The following is a 21544-nucleotide window of genomic DNA, read 5'->3' on the forward strand; positions in this document are numbered from 1 at the left end:
TTGCAGACCTGAATTTGAATTCTCTCTTAGCTGTTGATAAAAAATGTGACTGAACAACTCCAAGTCTGCACTCCTCAAACGTAGAATTAGAGAAAACCACCTATACCCCTGTCACTGAGTCATCATGTGGCCACAATGAAATAATAAATGTGAAAGCCCATATTGTAAGGTTTGGCACAGACCAGAGGCTCAAGAAATGCCTCCTATTTATTTCAATTTTATTCAGAGAGTCACTAAAGTCTATCCCTTATTCTACTTGCTTTCAAATTAATTTTTAAAATATTTAGCTTTTCCCTACATGAAAGCTCCCTTTGGGCCCCAATATGCCAGGCAGATAAAGCTTTACTGTCCCCAGTTGACACTGGACGCTGCTTCATTAACCCCAACACACATGCACAGACCCCAGTGGCACTCCGGGTTCTGAAAGAAACTATCCTTCCGGGGAAGAGATGGAGGGAGAACTTTCCCTAACTTCCCAGGGTCCTCTTCCTCCCCTCTCTCTCTCTGTCTGTCTGAGAGGCTCGGGACTTTGCACTTTCCTCTGCATCACCGATGAGTTGATGACCCTATCAGAAAATCGAAATGGTTTTTCCTGTCTATTCAGGAGTTTCTAGAAATACTTCTGACTGAGAGGCTCCTTGAATAATTTACTCATCGGAGGTCATTTAAATAATCTATTCACTCATTTTCATAATTGATGGCAATGGCACACTCTCAAGGGTGCAGCTTTTCCCTTACATTTATACCATCTGTCGGCTTAATCACAGCCCCATCGCCCTCAGATAGCTTCCTTAACACACTGGGTTTGTGAGTGGGGTAGAGATGAATACTCCATATGGCATAATGGTGGACTCTGGCTCTATTATGATATTGCTTGAGATCAAATTGTCCCTTTGTCCTCTGCATGACCTTGGGCAAGTCATTCCACTCATACAGCCTCCAATTTCTCTCCTATTACATAAGGGTAGAAATAATGATAATTGGAACTGGTATTTATTGCTCATCCTCTGTGTGCCAGTCAGTGTTCTGAGTACTTGATATATTATCCTGTGTAAGTGTCCTAACCAGCCCTGTGAGGTAGGTACTATTATTATCTCTGTTTTAGATACGCAAAAATGCAGACTTAAATGAGATAATATATTGAACGCTCTGCATGGTGTCTGGCATACAACGGGAGCTTGACTCATGGTAGCCGCTGCCTTCCTGACTGTCCCATCCATCAAGAGCATTACCACCACCACCACCATCTATCATCATCATTGTCATCATCAATCACCTTTATCATTAACGTCCCTATTAATGCATGTTCCCATGGAGGTGTCTTTTCTATGAGCTGCATTTTTTTTTAACTTCCAAAACCAAGAAACTTTCAGCAGGATGTTGCCTTGCAGGAGGGAGCTGGTTCAACTGCTATTCTTTTTGGAGTTGGGTTGATTTTACAACTGCAGCCACAATAACAAAAAAGCCAGAGCAAGACAGACACATATGTGCAGGGGCACAGAAGGAGACGGCATCACTTCTTTCACTTGAACGTGTTCATTGTTAGAGACCTACTATATTCTCCCACTGTGACCTAACATATTGTACTGTGTGGGTATTTAAAATAGTCACTATGCGTGACTTTAGGGAAGTCAGACGATAATTTTAAATCTTCCGTAATGGCTCAACTTTCTTTTCCTCTCTGGCTCATATCATTTGAGAAACTTAACGATCATTATATAAGGAAACAAATTAAATTCTATACGGATTCAGCTGAGGTTGGTGATGTTACTTAACCCATTTTACAAAAGGGTGCTTGACTTTAAGTGTGAATTTGGTGGGGGGGGGGAATAAAGAAGGAGAGAAGAAGGGACAGTGGGAGACGGGAAGAAAGAAAGATGAGCAGTGTCACTTGCAGGCATGACAAAGTCCTTCTAGAAATAACTGTTCTGAAAATAACCTAACTACAGACCCACACCTAAAAATTAGAAAAAATCTGATCATCTGATTCCTCCCTGTCACACATCCGCTCAGAGAATCAGTGCTGTTGATGTCTTGGACTTTCAATTCTGTTGCTGAGATTTCTCTGAGATGCTCCTGCCACTGTGGTTTCTCATGCTTTCAATCCTCAAGGCACATAAATAGCCCCTTTGAAAATTTCCCAAAGATTCATGTCAATTGCCATTGTCTGACTTTTTAAGGAAGCAATATGCTTCATATTTAAGAGTTCAGGTCAGGTGTATACTTGTAATAGTCTGAAATAAAGAAAAAAATAGATCAAACTTAAAAAGAAAGAGTGTAGCCTGTTGGAGTCAATACCTTGGCTTTGCATCTTACCAGCTCTGTGACTCTGAGTGAGTCACTGCATTTCTTTGGGTCTCATTCTGGGCAGGTTCAAAGAGAGCAACAGTGGCATGTGTATCATGCCGCTGGTGTGAGAAGTAAATGTGTGCTTAGCATCGTACACGGCACGTCATAAATCGAAATGAATATTCATGCTTAGTATTATTACTTTATGTTGTTTTTTCATCTCAGACTCTTCAGTGGTGCCCTTAAATTGTCATCATTTATAATTCAATTTCCAGCATAATCCTTTATGCCCATAATTTCCCCTCAAACAAGTTATACTAGCATTCTGCTATTGTGTAATAAATTACACAGCCACTTAAAAAAATAGCCTTTTATGATCTCACAGTTCTATAGGTCAGGTGTCCAAGTGGGCTCAGTTAGTTCCCTGCTTAGGACAACACAAGGCCAAACCAAGCCATCACCCAGGCTGGGTTCATAGTTGGAAAATCTGGGGAAAATCCATTTCCAAGCTCAGATCCTTGAGGCCATAGGTGTGAGGTCTTTGCTTACTTGCTGGCTATCAGCCAGGGACAGCTCTCAGTGCCCAAAGGCCCTTGTACTCCTGTCACAGGCCTGCCTCCATCCTTAAATCTAGAGTTTGGGCTAACTTTTCTCGTGCTTTGAATGTCTCTCCTGCTACTAGCTGCAGAGAATTTTCTACTCTTAAAGAGGTAATATAGTGAGGCGAGGCTCACCCTGATAATCTACCTTTTGAGTAACTCAAAGTCAACTGAAAAATCCCTTTTGCTGGCTGATCTAACACAACCATAGGAGGGATCAGCCATCATAATCGCATACTCCAGGGAAAGCCTTGTAAGAAGGATGAATCTCACTGGGACCAGCATTAAAATCCTGCCCACTGCACTAGTTGTGGAGGGTGGGCTATGAGACTGGCAGGGCCCTCACAGCCTGGGGAACATTCAGAGAATGAACCCCCAACTGCTTCTCCTCTGTTTCCAAAACAGCCATGTTCCTTTCTTCATGCTCCCTCTGCCAGAAGTCACGTAGCCCTTTCTTTGTCTAGACAACTATGCAAAGATCCTTGAGATCTCTCCCTTCTTTCTCCCGGTCATATGCTAACAACGTTAAGTAGAAACCACTAAGTCACATAGTTCTTCCTTTGTATGTTAACTACACAGAGATCCTCATGACTTCTCCCTTCTTACTTCTTGTCATATGCTAATGAAGTTGAGTAGAAACCATCAACAAGATGATTTGTCTCTACTCCAGTCATTTACAGTTCCCAATCATATTATAAGACCAAAACTATGTCTTTTATTTATGCTACTTCCCTGTGGAGGACCCTGTACAGATACTATAAAATAAAGCTGATTTTGTGCTTTGGTGCTGGCTGCAGCCATCAGCTCAGTCAGCCCTCCTGATCCCATCCTTAATTTCTATGTCTTCTCTTATGCTGTATTTTCCTCATTCCCCACCAGTTCCACTCTGGTTTGCTCCGCTTCCCATGCTGGTTCACAACAACTAGTCACATTTCAAACACTGAACTCTTCTCCCAACAGGCCTTGAGCTCTTGTGCCTCTGGACTTGGATTCAAAGTTTCCCCCCTACACGGAATGGCCTTTCCACACATACTCAGAAACCCAACTCTGCGACCTTGTTCAAATGAAAAGTTCTCTTTATCAATGCCCTTGATCCTTTTGCTTACACATAACATATCTCTTCTTTAAATACCCTAGAACAGTGTTTTTCAACAGTTTTTATCTCATAATACATTCAACCTACAGTTAAATTTCCGTAGCACACTGAAATTACGTTGATCAAAAAATAAGAATAAAAATAAGAATATACTTGTGTTTTGAACTTCTTTCAAAAATAATTTAATTAATGATTTTTCAATTTTTTTGCTGGCACACCAGTTGAAAATACTGCCCTGGAGTCTAATCAGAACATCCTTATGACACACCTCATGCTGTCCGGACTATAAGTCTCTTGAAGTCTCGTCTGTTTTGCAACTTTCAACTATGAGTTGCACATAGTAGGGACTCAGGAATCTTTATTAGATCAAATAAATATGTGAATAAATACAGAGGGTTCCAAAAGTGACCCATAAAGTTGCTATACGTAGGGAAAATGGGAAATTATAGCTAAATGTACCTTTGTTTACAAAACATTCATCACAAAAATTTATAGAATATTTACAGAACATTCTGTACATGTTGACCACCTCTTTGTAAAATTTTATAATGAATGAATGTCTTCTAAATAAAAGTACATCTAGCTACGCCTTCCCCTATGTATGGCGACTTTATGGAAGACCTCTGGGACAGCCTATATCTCTGTTGATGGGGAAAGGTATAGGAAAAAAACACTTAATCATGTAATATTTACTGAGGGCAGACCAGGTTACAGGAACTGAACTGCATCCATAAGCAACATTTCATTTGGCCTCGTTACTCTCTGATTTGCCAGGGATTATTCAAGGTACAAAAAGACTTCAATTCCCTTCTCTTCTTTTCCCTCTACAGTCCGTCCTAAGCAGAGCATTCCAAAGGAAAAGGAGGCATAAAATCCAAGAAGCAAGGAGACTTGGTAACAGGATGACCTAGATAAAACCATTTCAGGGTTACAAAGAGTAAGTCTGTGCCCTAAAGCAGTAGTTTTACATCTTTAATGGGCATGGGAATCGGTAGAGGAGCTTATAAAAACTGCAGAGATTGAGAGTTGGAAATTATTCCATAGAGTTGAGGTGGGGCTCAGACCTTTTTATCCCTTCTCAAGGTGATTCTGATAATGGTGGGCCAAGGAACAACACTTGTAAAATGACCACATGAAAAAAATTTTTCTCATTTGACGAAATCCAAAGAAGTCTTCCCATTCGTTCTCCCACCCCTTCTGCCAACATTTATTGAGCTTCTGCTATTGAATCCCAGAGATATAAAGGAAAAACAAAACCAAAAACACTGTCTGCTTTCAGCGCTAGTCAGCGTCAGAATTCACGGCTTCTCCTGTGGGTCGCTGTTGTCTTTCTAAGGAAAGTGGGCCATGCTATGTTTCCGCCTGCCTATAGGATGTGTAAACAACATTCCTCCAGTTTAGCAATCCACACAGTCATTCTATGTCATTTACTGTCGTCCTCGCAACGACAATTTCCCTCCAGGATTTCTTTTACGTAATGTTTATTGAAATGTATGTGCAGAAATCAAGTGCAATATTTGCACAATACTTCAATCCTTTGGGTGAATGAGTGTTTTTGCAAACTGCTGGTCTCTCTTTCTCTCTGTCACAAACACACACACAGAGACGCAAAGATACACTAACGACCTGTGTGTTCCCTTTAGTTCTTGGGACTCACGGAGCCCTTCCAGGTTCAACGTGGTGATAGGGATGGGAAAGAGATGGCAAGGAGGGGGAGTTAAAATATAATTTTGGAAGGAGGGAGCCACAGCAAACTATAATTACAATAGCTCCCCACGCATCACCGCGCCTCACTAGATGTGATAATGCATTGCTAGGGCACCGTCAGAACCACAGACTCAAGAGAGCAATCTTAGCTTTTCTAAATCTCCTTTATCATCTCAGCATCTATAACTGGCATCTTCTTTGCTGCATCCCCTTCCTAAATGAATCCAACTGGAAGATGGCACTGCTATAGACCACAAAATACAAGGCCTATGAAATGTGATAAATGCTTATACCCCAAGTTCCCATTAGCAGGGTTGAGGTGGAAGTTACTATTACCAGCAAGAAAAAGAAAGGAGGAGCTCTCTTGGTTTTTCCTCTTAAATACCCTTTCCCACTACAAGTCATTCCAAATGATGTAGTAATAAGCAGCACAGTCCGTGGGTCCAGGCAGACCTATGTTCACATCCTTCCTCCTTCACACCCGAGCTAGGAGACTTACCGCAGGTCACTAGCCTTTCTGAACCTGCATTTCCATCTCTGAGACAGAGCTAGGAATACCTACTTCAGATGAGTTATTGAAACAGCTAATGGAGAACATGAATGTAAAGACAGCAGCTTGGGTCTTGGTAAGAGTGGCTCTTAATAAATGGTGGCTGAAGTCATCATGACCAACAGATGCATTCACTGGACCTGACCCTGACGTAGAGCTGCAGGAACACAGATGGAAGGAAAGGTGTCCCCCAGTGGGGCTCCTAGTCCAAGGGAAAATGGGCATGTGAGTAAACGGTGAGCAAACAAGCTGCTAACATCTTAAGAGTGAGCACACGGGTCTGTAGAAAGGAGATGGAAAGGATCACCTCACTTTGGGTTATCCAGATACGGCATCCATGGAGGGCGTGTCCTTGGCAAAGCAGGGAAAATGTTTGAAGGGATAGGAATGTCCAGGAGCTGAAGAAAGGCAGATGACAACAGAATGTGGAGTCTTCTGGGGTGCTGGGGGCATAAGAAGTGAGAACAAGCATATTTGTAGGAGGGAGATGGTGAAGTTGGCTTTGAGCAAGATAATGCTGGGTGTCTGTGGATCACCCATGTGGGGCATCCTGCAGGCAAGTCCAGAGGTCAAGAGATAGCAGTGCTCGGCTCCAGGGCGAGATTCGGCCAGACCTCTGTGCAGAAAGCACCTGCAACCAAGGAGTTTCCCTCACGTCTTCCAAAATATCACGATCATCTTTAACTAGGCCTTCTTAGGGAATGAAATGCTTGCTTTACTTTTATATGTATGTTTTTGTCCTATTTATATTTGAAATCAAAACTTCAAGCATCTTTCTTTAAGTCAATTTCTCACAGAAGGTGGTGGCTCGTGTCTGTAATCCTAGCACTTTGGGAGACTGAGGCGGGTGAATTGCTTAAGCTCAGGAGTCTGAGATAAGTCTGAGCAAGAGTGAGACTCTACCTCGACTAAAAAAGAGAAAAACTAGCTGGGCTTTATGGCAGGTGCCTATAGTCCCAGCTACTCAGGAGGCTGAGGCAAGACAATCACTTGAACCCAGGAGTTTGAGGTTGCTGAGAGCTATGGCACCATGGCCCTATACCCAGGGTGACAGAGTGAGACTCTGTCTCAAAAAAAAGAAAAAGAAAAAATCAATTTCTCTCTCTTGATATGTAGCCCTTTTAAAGCAAGCCTGCTATATCTCAATTAGCTTAATTTAGCTTTTCCATAGTACACACTTATATCAAAACATGATGTTTTGTACCATAATTATGTGCAATTTTTGTTTGTTAATTTAAAAAGCAAATTAAAAAGCTAATCTTTGTTTATATAGGTGTGTGCATATACACATAAATATTTTCATTTTAAAACTATTGAAACCCTAAAATGGTAAGTAGAGTTATCCTTAAAGCATTTTTTTTAATTTCATGTAGTTTTTAATAGTAAAAAAGTAGTTCAGCCTGGAAAAATCCAATTTATCACTCAAAGCCCAGCTCTAATGTCCCCACCTTCATAAATACCTCCCGTAAGTGACCGAAACAAGTTCAACCCTCTCTCCCCTATGCCCTGTGGATGTGGCCAACAGAACATACATGGGTTTGCAGCCAGGGTTGACTTGGTTATGAGCTGCAGGAGAGGGATGGCTTCCTCTGCAACCTTGCAGCAGCTGGCCATAGAGTGGGGACAGAGGAAACACTGGTTGTGCTGGCCTCGACTGCTAATTGGTTTGTATCCAGGATATTGTTTTTGAGCATCTCTGAAAAGCCTTGGACCCATCAGACTCCAAGGCAGAACAAAAGCAATGAAATGAAAGAGAGAGACAAAGGCTTGGAGTTTCTAATTTGCACAGGAAAGCCTGCTCAGCTCCGAATTCTGTGTCTGTAGCACCCAAGAGGGCACAGTGCCTGGCGCCGGTATCACCCACGCCAGCCGTATGCAAAGGCTCAGCAAAAAGTGAGTACCCCTCTAAGGACTTGTCATGTTTTCCAAGACACCCTCATTACACGCTGTTGCTTCCAGTGATGCCACTGGGTGACCTCGGAGATGAAAAGAAATCGTCTCTGTATCCCAGAATAACAGCTCCCTCAGCAGTCCTTGCCCTCTGCTGACCTGCCGTGCCCGCATGTAGTGCTGGGGGGCAGCTCCGAGGATAACATGACTGGTATTTACCTGCTCCACTGGCTTCCTCTTTCTTCGAGACAGAAGCACAAGGAGTTATTTCTGAAGCGCTGAGTCCCCTGAGTGCCAAGAGAATAGAAGAGCTACAGGAAGCATTTGTGCATTCTAAGCCCAATTCAGCAGCAATTCCCCAAGCTGCCTTTTATGGGAAATCACTGTATTTCAACAGGAATTTGAAGAAAGAACCACAAAATATTAAAAGGCATTTTCTGTATCTGGAAATGGAGTATATCCAGAACAGCCTCCTGGTATTCAGTGCTATTGCCTGTGCTGCAGTGGCTCCTGGTAAACCAGTTCTCTGCATGAGCCAGATCCAAAGGCAGCAGGTGAAATTCAGAGGAATGAGCCAAGTCTGACCCAAGACTGGTTAAATTCAACCAAGGAGAAAGGTGTTACAGCTTTGAAAGTGATCCTCAGATTGTGCAACATTAAAAGGTTGAAACTCAATAGAGCAGAAAAGTCCAAATCCTCTACTTCTCCTATCAGTCATGAGAAAAAATATGACTTAAGTTTTGCCCTTGCAGTTGTAAGAGAAAAGAAAGACCACGTTCAAAGTCCCAGATGTGTAAAGTAACCCATACATTCAACAGAGTTGTGAACCACTGTTTGGTGGGGGGCACAGGATGGATCAGAGACAACAGGAGGTATAAACTGGGGACAGTTACCTAGTCCGTACCTCGAAGCTGACACTCCCTTCAGTCATAACAGAAGTATATAAAATCCCAGCCTACTCCATCTCTCCCATACACACTAGAATCTGAGTTGCTGGTATATAGACATTATTTTCTTCCTTCCTTGTTCACTGTAAATTCCAAGCATTAAGAACAGTGCTGGGTGCACAGTAGGCACTGAACAGATAGATATCTGTTGAATGAATAAATGAATAAACAAAGCATGAAGGGCTTTGGTCGGTCCCCTACAGGAAAAATAGATGGTCAATAAACAATGGCTATTGTTGCTATAACTAGTATTCACATCTAGGATTAAATATGAAGACTTAGCCAAAATCATCAGTTAATTGCATTGGGTATTTCAATTTGAAGGATTTCTTTTTTTGATTGAGTACAATGAAATGAATAAAATAAGTAGATCCTGTATCATGGTTTGAGGCATTTCGACAAGAGCTTGGAGTAGGAAACATTGCCATCGCTCTATAAAACTTCCCGCAACCATTTCCCGACAATTGTCTCCCCCACAGAAGAAACCACCATTCTGGTGTCCAGCCCCAGAGGCGAGTTTTGCCTCTTACTGAACTTGATGTAAAGGGAATCACACAGTATAATCTTAAGTGTTTTGAAATCCAACCACATTGTTCATATTAGTAGTTCATTCCTGTTTATTAATGAGCAGCATTCATGTTCATATTTTATGAATATACCATAACTTAGTTATCCATTTCATTGTTGATGGACATTTAAGCTGTTTCTAATGTTTTGGTATTATGAATAAGATTGTGATGAACGTTCTCCTGTACAAATATTACTTTGGCAATTATATGTTTACATTTCTTTGGGATCAATAGGGGTGAAATCACTGGATCACAAGTTTTGTATATGATTAATCTTATACAAAACTACCATATGGTTTTCCACAGTTGAATTTTATATCCCACCAGCAGTGGGATAAGAGATTTGGTTGCCCCCACATCCTCACCAGCACTTTGTATTATTGATGTTTTTATATTGTTATGGACATAAGATATTTTATTGGGGGTTTAATTTGCATGTCTCTGATGGCCAATGATGTTAAGCATGTTTTCATGTATGTGTTGGCCATCTGATTAATAATTTTGTGAAGGGTTTATCACAAGTCAATTTCCTACTTATGGTTTTTTCTCTCTCTGTTATTGATATGTAGGAAGTTATAAGTTCTATGTACCGTAATATATATAGATCATTAATTTCTCTCCCAATGTATTTTGCCTTTTTCACTTTCTATTATAATAATGTGTTTACATGAGCAAAAATTTTTAATTTTAATGGAGTAAAGTTTATAATTTCTACTATTGGCTTAATATTTTTTGCATTCTGTTTAAGAAATGTAGGGCTCTCCCACATAACAAAAACATTCTCCTATATTTTCTTCTAGAAATTTATGTAATAGTTTTAGCTTTTATGTTTAAGCCTGCAATTTATTTCAAGTAATTTTTTGTGTAGGTTTGTCGAGGTTTAATTTTTTCCCTGTGTGGATATCCCGTTGATCTAATCCTATTTATTGAAAGGACTTTCTTTTTTCATGTTGTTGCAATCATTCATCAAAAATCACTTGAATTACATTTGTAAGTCTGTTTTCATTATATCATCATTAAAAAAGATAGCAGTTATAGAGTTTTCATAGATATCCTTTCTCAGGTTGCAGACTCTACATTCTTTATCATCAATAGGTACTGGATTTTGTCAAATACTTTTTCTGCACCTACTGAGATGAGCATATAATTTTCTCCATTATTCTGTTAATATGGTAAATCGCATTGATTTAGCTTTTTAATGTTAAACCAATCTTGCTTTCTTAAGATAATTTCCACTTTTTAAAGATGTATTGTTGAATTATGATTTGTAATATATTGAAAAACTTTGTGTAGATTGGTGTTATTTCTCTTTTAAATATCTGATAGAATATACAATGAAGCCATCTTGGCCAGGAGTTTGTTTTGTTTTGCCTATTTTTAATTGAGTATGTTTTTAGGTGTACTCTCAATGTTTTGTCAAACATTGAGCTATACAGATTGTCAATTTTTTCTTGTATCAGCTTTGGAAAATTGTGTTTCTTCAAGGAATTTACCCATTTAATATATATTGTTTAATTTGTTGGTATAAATTTTTTACAATATTCTTTTTTTATCATTTTAATGCCTATAGGATCTATAATGTCTGTGATGTTATTCTCTCTTCATTTTTAATATTAGTTATTTGTGTTTTCTCACTTTTGTGTGATAATTATTGCTAGGAATTATGAATTTAACTAATCATTTCCAAGAACTAGCTTTTGGCTTTGTTGATTTTTTTCTATAGCTTGTTTCTACTTTGTTGATTTTTACTCTTATATTTATCTTTTTTTTTTTCCCTTCTACTTCATTTGGGTTTACTTTGTTACTCTTTCTAACTTCTTAATTTAAAAGCTTAAACCATTGAATTTATACTTTCCCTTTTTTTAAAATAAAGCTATGAATTTCCCTCTTAGTAAGCCTTCAATTTTATTCTTCAAATTTTGAAATGTTACACTTTCATTATCATTCTATTCAAAATATTTTCTGTCTTTCTGACTTCTTTTTTGATCTGTATATTATTTAGAAATATGCTGTAATTTCCCAAACATTTAGGGATTTTCTACCATATTTATCAATTCTCTCAATTAATGTGAATGGCTTAAATTGTCCTCTAAAGAGGCACAGGTTGGTTGACTGGACACAAAAACAACAGGTATGTGTTGCCTACAAGAGACTCATCTTACCTCAAAAGATAAAAAAGGACTCAGGGATGAACATCTTAATATAGGCAAAAGGAAATCAGAAAAAATCAGAGGCTGCAATTTTATCTGCAGAAACAATAGAATTTAAACCAACAAATATAAGGAAAGACAAGAATGGACACTACATATTTGTCAAGGGAAACACTCAACATGAAGAGATTTCAATAAGTAATATTTATGTGTCCTACCTAAATGCTCCTCAATTTATAAAGAATACCCTAATGGATATGAAAATGTGATATCTTCCTGCACTATAGTAGTTGGAGAGATTTTAACATGCTTTTGTCAGTTCTGGATTTTCTAGATATGTTTTTGTTACTAATTTTTATTTTAATACTGTTGTGGTCAAAGAATGCATTTTGCATTCTTTCAATCCTTTGAAATATATTGAGACTTCTCTTATTCTCCAGAATGTCATCTACTTTAGTGAATTTGTGTGTTCTGAAAGGAATGTATATGCTAAAGCTGTTGAATCTGGCAGGATTTTCCTAAACTACTTCTTCATCATTCTCTTCTAGGCATCTATCATTGTCTCCACAAAGTCAATGCTTCTGCTTGTATATATTTTCTCCCCATTCCAATTAACTACATTATGTCTCCTGCACCACATCCTGTATCTTGCTCTCCTCTGGGGTCACCAGGACCTCCATTTGATCCTCAAAGTGAAGCTAATCTCAAAATGTTAAAGTAGTTTGAAGGTCATGAACTGCTTGTCAAAAAAGACAGGATAACTATATAGGCTTCCTTTTTTGTCTTTATTCCACCTTTTATGTGATACTATAGAGACTAATGTAAGTGTTGAATTATGGGAAAGTAGTGAGTGCTGCTGAGTCAGATATTGCCACTGTGTGTGTGAGATCATCTGTAAATTCCCCCACCAAGTCTCCCCTCTCAGGTCATGGCTTGTGTGATATGTTAGATGGTGTTTTTTCTTTGCACACTGAGTTTTTACACAGACACACACAAATATATACACTGGAAAATGTACTTTACAAGAAATATAACTTCTTTCTCCAACCTACATTTACAGAAGTGATACAATTAGGTTTTGAAAATTAGCTTATTTAAAGTAGAAGTCTAAGTGAATGAAAATATACTAGGATCATCCAAATGGCAAAATAGTGAATATGGTACACAATTATGAGGTTAGGGCAAATTGGTGTGATCATTGCTATGTAATTAACATTTGTTACTGCAATGCTGCAAACCAAACTTTATTGTCTTTAAATATCACAAGTCTGGACCCTTCCTTCTGGGATTTGAGAATCCACATAGAGCCCACAGTTACCACAGTTCATCTAAGGAAAGCATGCTGATTGCACTTTACAATGTCTAGCCTGCCTTGCTCCAAGACAGATCTTTTCTTGGCTATGGGATGGGATCTGGACATCTCAATAGGAAATGTTTTGTGAAACAGGCAATTTGAGCCCCTTTGTCACCCATGCTCACTTCCCTTCTCGCATGGGGCACACAGATAGACACTCACCTTTTCCCATTCTCGGTCCTTGTTCAGTACAATCACCACCAGCCTAGGATGCACTTGATAGCCTTCTTCAGTGAAGGATAAGTCTTTCCCATTCCATGTCACATTGACCATAAATCTGCAAAGAAAAAGAGGGAAAGACAAATTTTTAGGGAAGAATTAAAAAGGTCAAACAAACAAATGAGTGGATGCTGCCATCTTTGTAACACTGGCAAAGTACAAACTTACTATGCTATTATGCCATTCCTCACAAGCAGCACTTCTTCACTTCTCTCTGCAAAAGTATCAGGCAATGCTGATAATCAATCGTGCATTGTAATTGACTGCAATTAGAACATGGAATGTAACCTTTTTGTCCTGCTAGACCCATAGGCCTATGTTCTAATGATGTTCTCATAGGAGGATCTGAACACTTATTCTATTATACTTTAACAAGTTTCCCTTAAGGACACTGCTTGCTCATAAACCACATGGTATTCAAGTTTGAAGAAATTATATCCCATCCACTGATATTTATTAAGCATTTGATACATGCCAGGACTCAGCAAGTTGGTGAGGGATAAATAAAAAAATAGACATAATCCCTACTAGCTGATTAGTCACAGAGCTGTAACAAGTAGTACAGAAAGAGGAGCATGTGCTATATGAATGTGGAACAGGTGTCAGGCAAGGTTGAAAAAAGTGAAACTTGACCTGAATGATAAGTCAGCATTAACTATGTAATAAAAGACACACACAGGAAATAGACACATGTGCAAAGGCCCTGTGGTGTTCATAGGAGGGACTAAATGCAGACCAGTGAGATAGAAGCAGGGAAAGATAAGGAAATGTGAGATAGTGAGGCTAAGAAGGTGAACAGGAGCCAACACTGCAGAGTTCTGGAGACCATGTTAAATTTTGTCTTTGTCATAAAACAATGGAAGACATATCCGGGCTTTTAATCAAAGAGGTTACATAATCAGACTTTTGCTTTAGCATGTCCCTTGAAAGCTACATAGACAATGAAGTGGAGAAGGACCAGAGTGCATGTAGGGTACTATTTGTACTATTCTTATAATCTAGGTAAAAGATAATGGTTTGGACCCTGGATGTGGCCAAAGAAGGAAAAAAGGCAGCAACAAACAGGACCAAGTGAAGAGATATTTAGCAGGAGTTTAGTGAAAGATTAGATGTGAAGGTGAAGGAGAAAGAAGCATTGAGGATGACCTCTCATCTTTGCCTTACGTGATGTTCATGCTGTCAATTTTTGGTCCATGTTTTCATCACAGGTAAGTTATTTACCTTACAACACTTGTACCCTCATCACTCCTCAAAGCCAGTATGCCTGCAGTCAGGCTGGCCTCAGATGGGGCACCAAGGCAGAGCTCATCTCTCAGAACTTGGGTGAAAGGGTAACCAAGGGATCCACTTCTCCTTGAAGCTTGGAGAAAATGTAATGGAGCTGAAAATATCTAGGAAAACATGCTGATGGCCACGCAGCAGACGAACAGTAAATTCACTGAGGTGGACTGAAGCATTCCAAGCTTTTATCAGAAAGAAAAGGTATCTTGAAGCCATAGGATTTTCTTGCTTCTTATTCCACTAACACCAAGAGCAGCTGAAGAAGTAAGAAATTAAGTAGGAGAACAGGGCTACCAAAAATTCCAAAAAGAGAGATTGGCCTAATGAATCCCATGTGCGTCCTTGGACCATCATAGCACAGAAGAGTCTGGTGGTGTTGATGGGGGAGAGTCATGATTTCTAGGACAAGGTGAAGAAACTGAAGTAAAGGGAAAGAACAATATTGAGAATCTGTTTTATGGACTACATGGACCACTGAAAGTAATGTTTTTGAAGACAGGTTAATGACAGGAAGAAAAACTCATTATTTAATATGACCAAAGCAAAAAGAAAATGAAAACAAAGCTTGCCTATGCATGGAAGGAGTGCAAGTATTTTCTATTTTTCTTTCTGTATCTTTGTATTTTGCAAATTCTATGATATTATCAGACTTTAGGTTATACTACAAGTCTACAGTGATCAAAACAGAATGGCACTGGCATGAAAATAGACACATAGATCTATGGAATAAAATAGAGAACCTAGAGATGAACCAAATTGTCATCAGAACATATTGCTATCTGATCTTTGATAAGCCAAACAAAAGCATACACTGGGGAAAATAACCCCTATTTAATAAAGGTGCTGGGAGAACCGGTTAGCCACATGCAAAAGACTGAAACTGGACCCACACTTCTTACCACTTACAAAAACTGACTCTCACTGGAAAAAAGATTTAAATTGAAAACACAAAATGATAAAAATTCTAGAAGAAAGTGTGGGAAAAACTCTTGACAACATTAACCCAGGAAAAGATTTTATGAAGAAGACCTGTCTGGCAGTTGTAGCAATGCCAAAAATAAATAAATAGGACACGATTGAGCTAAAAAGCTTATGTACAACTAAGGGTACCATAACTAAAGCAAACAGCCTTGAGAGTGGAAGAAGATATTTGCATGCTATGAATCTGACAAAGGGCTGATACCTAGAGTCTACAGAGAACTTAAACTAATCAATAAAAAAAGAGCAAACAATTCCATTTATAAGTAGCCAAGAGACATGAACGGAGCCTTCTCTGAAGGAGACAGATGAAAGGCCAACAAACACATGAAAAAATACTCATGATTTCTAATCATCAGAGAAATGTAAATCAAAAGTATCCTGAGATATCGCCTAACCCCAGTGAGAATAGCCCACATCACAAAGTCCCAAATCTGAAGATGCTTGGGTGGATGTAGAGAGAAAGAAACACTTTTACACTGCTGGTGGGATTGCAAATTAAAATAGCCTGTATGGAAAGAAGTATGGAGAATCTTTAAAAAGCTAAAAATAGACCTTCCATTTGATCCAATAATTTTATTACTAGGTATCTCTACACAGAAGAAATAAAATCATTTTATTAAAAAAAATTTTGTTTAGATCATTTTATTTAGAACATTTAGAATGTTCAGTGCAGCTCAATTCACAATCACCAAGATGTGGAATCCACTCTAGTGCCCATCTACTCATGAAAGAATTAATATAGTGTGGTATACATATACCATAGAGCACTAGTCACAAAAAAGATGGAGACTTTATATCTTTTGTATTTACCTGGATGGAGTTAAAGAACATTCTTCTTGGTAAAGTATCACAAGAGTGAAAAAGCAAGTATCCAATGTATACAATACTAATACGAAACTAATAAATAAAGAACTATACAAACACAAAAGAGAAAAACACAATTGAATTCCAGTGGTGAGGGGAGAAGAAGGAAAGGGGAGAAGGGAGGAGGGAGGAAGACTGCTGTGCTCTCACCTAATGTGCAAAAGGTGAGAGTCTACAGGACACTCCCTTGGTGAAGGGCTCAACAACAACTTGGACTTTACTTAACAAACATGAACGATGTAACCTAACCATTTGTTCCCTCATATTAATCTGAACTTCAAAAACAATTCTCTGTACTCAATTACTTTAACTAACAGGAAAGTATAACACTGCTACTCCAGAAAGAGAAAAGAGCAATCACTATTTTATTTGGTGTATTTAAAATATCTCTTACTTCCTAGAGTGATACTTTCTTTTTTTCATCATTACTTTCTTAAAGTAACCACTATTTACTGAATGTCTGTTATGTGTCAGGCATTATAGTAAATCCTACAGACACAGAAATAACAAATACAAGATGTGCCCTCTAACCCATAGCCTTACATTTCAGTGACACAGACACATAGACAATAATAACGCCTACAGAGCCACTTGTAGACTGATGGGGAGTAAGTGTAAAAAGTCACGAGAATGCAGACTAAGGGCCCTGACACACACTGGGGGGGAGGAGGGTCAAGGGAGATCTTCCAAGGGAATTTTGAAGGGTGAAGGGGTTGAGGAGGGGTGGGAGAAGGCATTCCAAACAGGGGGGGTCATCTAAAGTAAAGAGTCAACAAAAGGGGCACACCCCAGGGGAAGCAAAAGACAGCTTAGTAGTGGTTATGTTATGTGCAATGGGAGGGTCTGGAGAGGATCCCTGAAGCCAGATCTTAAGGGACTTTGCCTGACATGCTAAAGGGCTTTGTTCAGAAAGCCATGCGGATCCATGAAAGGTTTCAAGTAGAAGAGTGAGGCATTAGGATTTCCTGCCAATAGAAGCAGAATGTAAAAGTGCTTCTCTGCATTTGAAAAGAACACCAACATTTTCCCTAATGGCTGAGCATCTGCCCAAAAGAAAAGAAATCATTTTTATCAAAAAGACACCTGCACCCAAATGTTTATGGCAGCACAATTCACAGTCGCAAAGATGTGGAATCATCCTAAGTACCTACTGATTCATGAGTGGATTAAGAAAATGTAGGATGCACACAGACCATGGAGTAAAAGGAAGGAAATAGTATCTTTTGCAGCAACTTGGATAGAACTGGAGACTATTATCCTAAGTAAAGTATTTCAGGAATTTTGAAAAACACCACATGTACTCTCTAATAATTGGGAGCTGATAGATGGGTAAAAAGAGATGTAAAAGTCATTGCAAAGCAAGGAGGGGGATAAAAACTTGTCTATCTGGCATCATGAATACTACTCAGGTGATGGGAACACTACAAGCCCTAACCAAAGCATTAGAAAAAGTAACAATGTAACAGAAATATTTGTACCCCTTTAATAGTTTTTTAAAAATCTCCATTCATTATCTAGTTAAATCAAGCTATTTTTCCCCCTTCTCCTTATTTCCTTTGATGTTGCCTAGCTGGAGTTTGATGAGTTAAGTGAAGGATTCCAGACAGGCACATCTAGCAGTGTTCCACTTCACAGCCCTTAGTGAGACTCTTAAGAAGACATTGGTATGGACTGAGGTTTAGAAGAGAACTGAATTTCAGTAAAACTCCTCATTATTAGCAGGACTTCAAAGTAAACATTTGGAGGCTAAATTAAGCTGTTTTTACTTTTCAAGCTGACATTTTGATTCTATTTCCCATGGTTAATTTTAACCCCATCACATTGTCTGGAATACAGGGGCAGAGGGAGCTCAGTTAATGCTTAGTGACTATGTTGGTAATTCATCACTGGAAGTGCTATCCATCCATCAGTACATTCATACAGGTACTCAATACATCTATCCACCAATCTATCCATCAATACATTGATCCAGACATTCAATACATCTATCCACCTATCTGTCCGTCAATACAGTCATCCAGGTACTCATTAATACATCACTCCACTTGTCTGTATATCAATACATTCACCAGGCACTCAATACATCCATCCACCTATCCATCCATCAATACATTCATCCAGACATTCAATAAATCTTTCCACCTATCTGTCCATCAATACATTCATGCCAGACTTCAATAATACATCCATCTACCTTCCAACCCTTAGACATGTTTGAGTACCTACCATATGTCACTCTCTATGCCAAGAACTATGTGAGGAAAATGATACAAAAATAACAAAACACACTTCAGTCTCCAAGGTTGGGGAGAGAGACATGAATAACTCTAATGAAGAACAGCAACTGTAGAAATAGTTGCATACTAAGTCAGCTAGTAAAGAGCACAGGGCATAGACCAGCCAACACTACTATAATTCCAGGCTGGATATGGAAAACAAAGTAGAAGGTGTTTGAGTTGAACTGGGAAGGAAAAGTAAGGGCTGAGTATGTGAGAGGCAAAGGAAAAGGGAGAAAACACATCACAAGGAGAAACTGCAAAGTCAAAGGCAGGGAACCATGAAACACCAGGATGCATTCAGTGAGCTATAGGAGTTCAGAGTGGTAGGGATGTGGGGTGTGTGTGGAAAGGTCACCTGGGCTTGAAGCTAGAGACATAGAAGCTGAGGGCTGGGAAGTCAGTCAGTACCTGTATAGACTACACTGTGAGGGTTACAGTTCATCCAGTGTTTCTTGGAGGGGGTAGTCTTGAAAAGCAAGTTTGCATGAGGCAGACAGATGAACAGAGAAGACGTTGCAGTAACTGAGGCAAGAAATAGGGCCAGTGGAAGGTCAAAGGAAGCAGCAGTTGGAATAAAGACATTGGACAGATAGGCAAGCAACTCCAATGGGATTTCAGTGTAAAAACTTTAGACAAGGACACAGGTGGCCTCAACCTGAAGACCTGAGCTAGTAGAAAATAGTCACTCTGTGCCTGCACTTGCTGCCCCAAGTTCATAGTCAGGCCAGTAGACTTGTTGAGATATTTCTAAATGAATCCAATGTGCCAGGTTTCCATTATCCAACACCTTGGGGTGAAGGAAGTTCAGATTACGTCTACCTAGTCCCCCAAATGTGGGAAAACTGAGAAATTTAGTAAATTGCCAAGAAACCACCTTGTTTCAACATAGACACTTGGCCCTGGGGAGTGCTGCAGTAATCTTTCTAATCAAGAAGCATTGCCTTGATCACCTTCCTTTGGATTTCCCAGTTGAATTTACTTAAATCTCCACCTTTAATTTCCCATCTCCATTTCCTCCACTCATTCCTTTTTCTTCCATTTGGTAGTGAAATCAGATGGAATTAGCAGGGTAAATATTTAGATGCAACCTCTTGTCTTCAGATTATATGAAAACTATATGGAAATATTCATATGCCAGCTTTTTCTGTGTTCCTTTAAAATTCAATATTCTGGTCCAGTGACTCCATATACTCAATGTTGATATTGTCTTTCTTTTGCTATTAAGAGACTTCAGTCCCTAGCGAGAAAAAAAAAGACTCTTAACAGAAATTTCTGCTGAAAGGTAATTTCATTATGAAGTTGGCAGGAAGCAGGTACCTATTACCTTCAATTCCCCCATCCAATTTCTAGGAAGGACAACCCATATTTCCTTGTGCTTGCTTCTCATTTAAACTTGCTCCAGAGCAAAATTCTATACCTAGGGAAACACCATTCTATACCACATTGCTTGGTCCCCATTAACACCTGCCAAGCACTGACATTAAGCAGTAAAATCTTATCACTGTTTTGCTTATCTCTCAAAAATTGACCATAAACCTTTAGTGGTCAGATAAAATACCAGAAATTCTGGCTGCTTCTAAGCTTCCAATTACATTTTCAGATGAGCCTGGGAGCATTAGGAGGGCTAGGGCCATAGACTCAAATTACCTTTTCAATAGTTCCAGCAGGAGCAATAAATACATGGAAATACAGTAGCAAAATACAGCAGAGGGAAGGCTCTAATGATTTGCAAAGATGTTCACTTCTGTGTTAGCATCCATTGGTGTTAAGTGCTAAGTAGTTCACTGACATACAAAACTCTAATCCCGAAAATATGTAAATATTTTACAAATTTCAGACATATTTACATTTTACATACAAGTTTTCTTCAGCATTTGAGATCTTAAGTGAATGAAGCTGAAATCCAGGTGAAACAAGCATTTTTCTACCGCTTGCATTTTCTGCTCTATGAATGGTGGTACATGAGGACCAAATATAACATTGAAAAACAAGTAGACCATATTTCCTATATTACAACTAAAAAAGAAATTGTGCCAGAACTGTAGAGTTCTCTCTAGAGCTGCACTCTCATTTGAAAGCCACCAACCACTGTCGCTATTGAGCACTTAACATACACTTAGCCTAAATTAAGGTACGCTATAAGTGTAAAATACACACTGGATTTTGAAGATTTGGTATTTTAAAAATGTGTAAAAGATCTCATGAAAGGCCCTGGTTCAGTGGCTCACGCCGCTGATAATCCTGGCACTTTGGGAGGCCTCCTGAGCTCAGGTAGTTTAAGACCAGCCTGAGCTAAAGCGAGACCCCTTCTCTAAAAACTAGCCAGGCATTGTGGCGGGTGCCTGTGTAATCCCAGCTACTTGGGAGGCTGAGGCAAGAGCATGGCTTGAGCCCAGGAGTTTAAGGTTGCTGTAAGCTATGACATCACAGTACTCTACAGAGGGTAACAAAGTGAGGCTCCGTCTCAAAAAAAAAAAAAAGATCTCATAAAAAATTAATATTGATTTCATGTTGAACTAGTTTTGAAATGCTGTGTTAAATAAAATGTATTATTAAAATGAATTTCTTCTGCTTCTCTTTACTTGTTTAACAGGCCAATAGCAAATTTAAGTTACATGTGATTTGCATCGTATTCCTGTTGGACCACTGTTGTAGACTCTCTTTCCTTCTTTTTTATAATTTCAGAATATTACAGGGGTACAGTTGTTTTGGTTAGGTGGATTGTTTTTGTACTGGTTGAGTCAGGGTTATATATGTTAGGTGGATTGT

General features: G+C 39.1%; 1 protein-coding gene across 2 annotated transcripts in view; it reads right to left on the reverse strand.

The window, feature by feature from the left end:
- The window catches only part of GRIN2A (glutamate ionotropic receptor NMDA type subunit 2A), a 408795-nt gene that overhangs the window by 101178 nt on the left and 286073 nt on the right, over positions 1-21544 (reverse strand). For both annotated transcript variants that reach the window (XM_003802071.3, XM_012812896.1), the window contains one exon: positions 13314-13428. In XM_003802071.3, coding sequence (XP_003802119.1) covers positions 13314-13428 — 115 coding nt within the window. The remainder of the gene's footprint in view (positions 1-13313; positions 13429-21544) is intronic.

This window comes from Otolemur garnettii, unplaced genomic scaffold (genome assembly GCF_000181295.1).
Source record: "Otolemur garnettii isolate 467f Iridium unplaced genomic scaffold, OtoGar3 scaffold00232, whole genome shotgun sequence".
NCBI classification, from domain to species: Eukaryota; Metazoa; Chordata; class Mammalia; order Primates; family Galagidae; genus Otolemur; species Otolemur garnettii.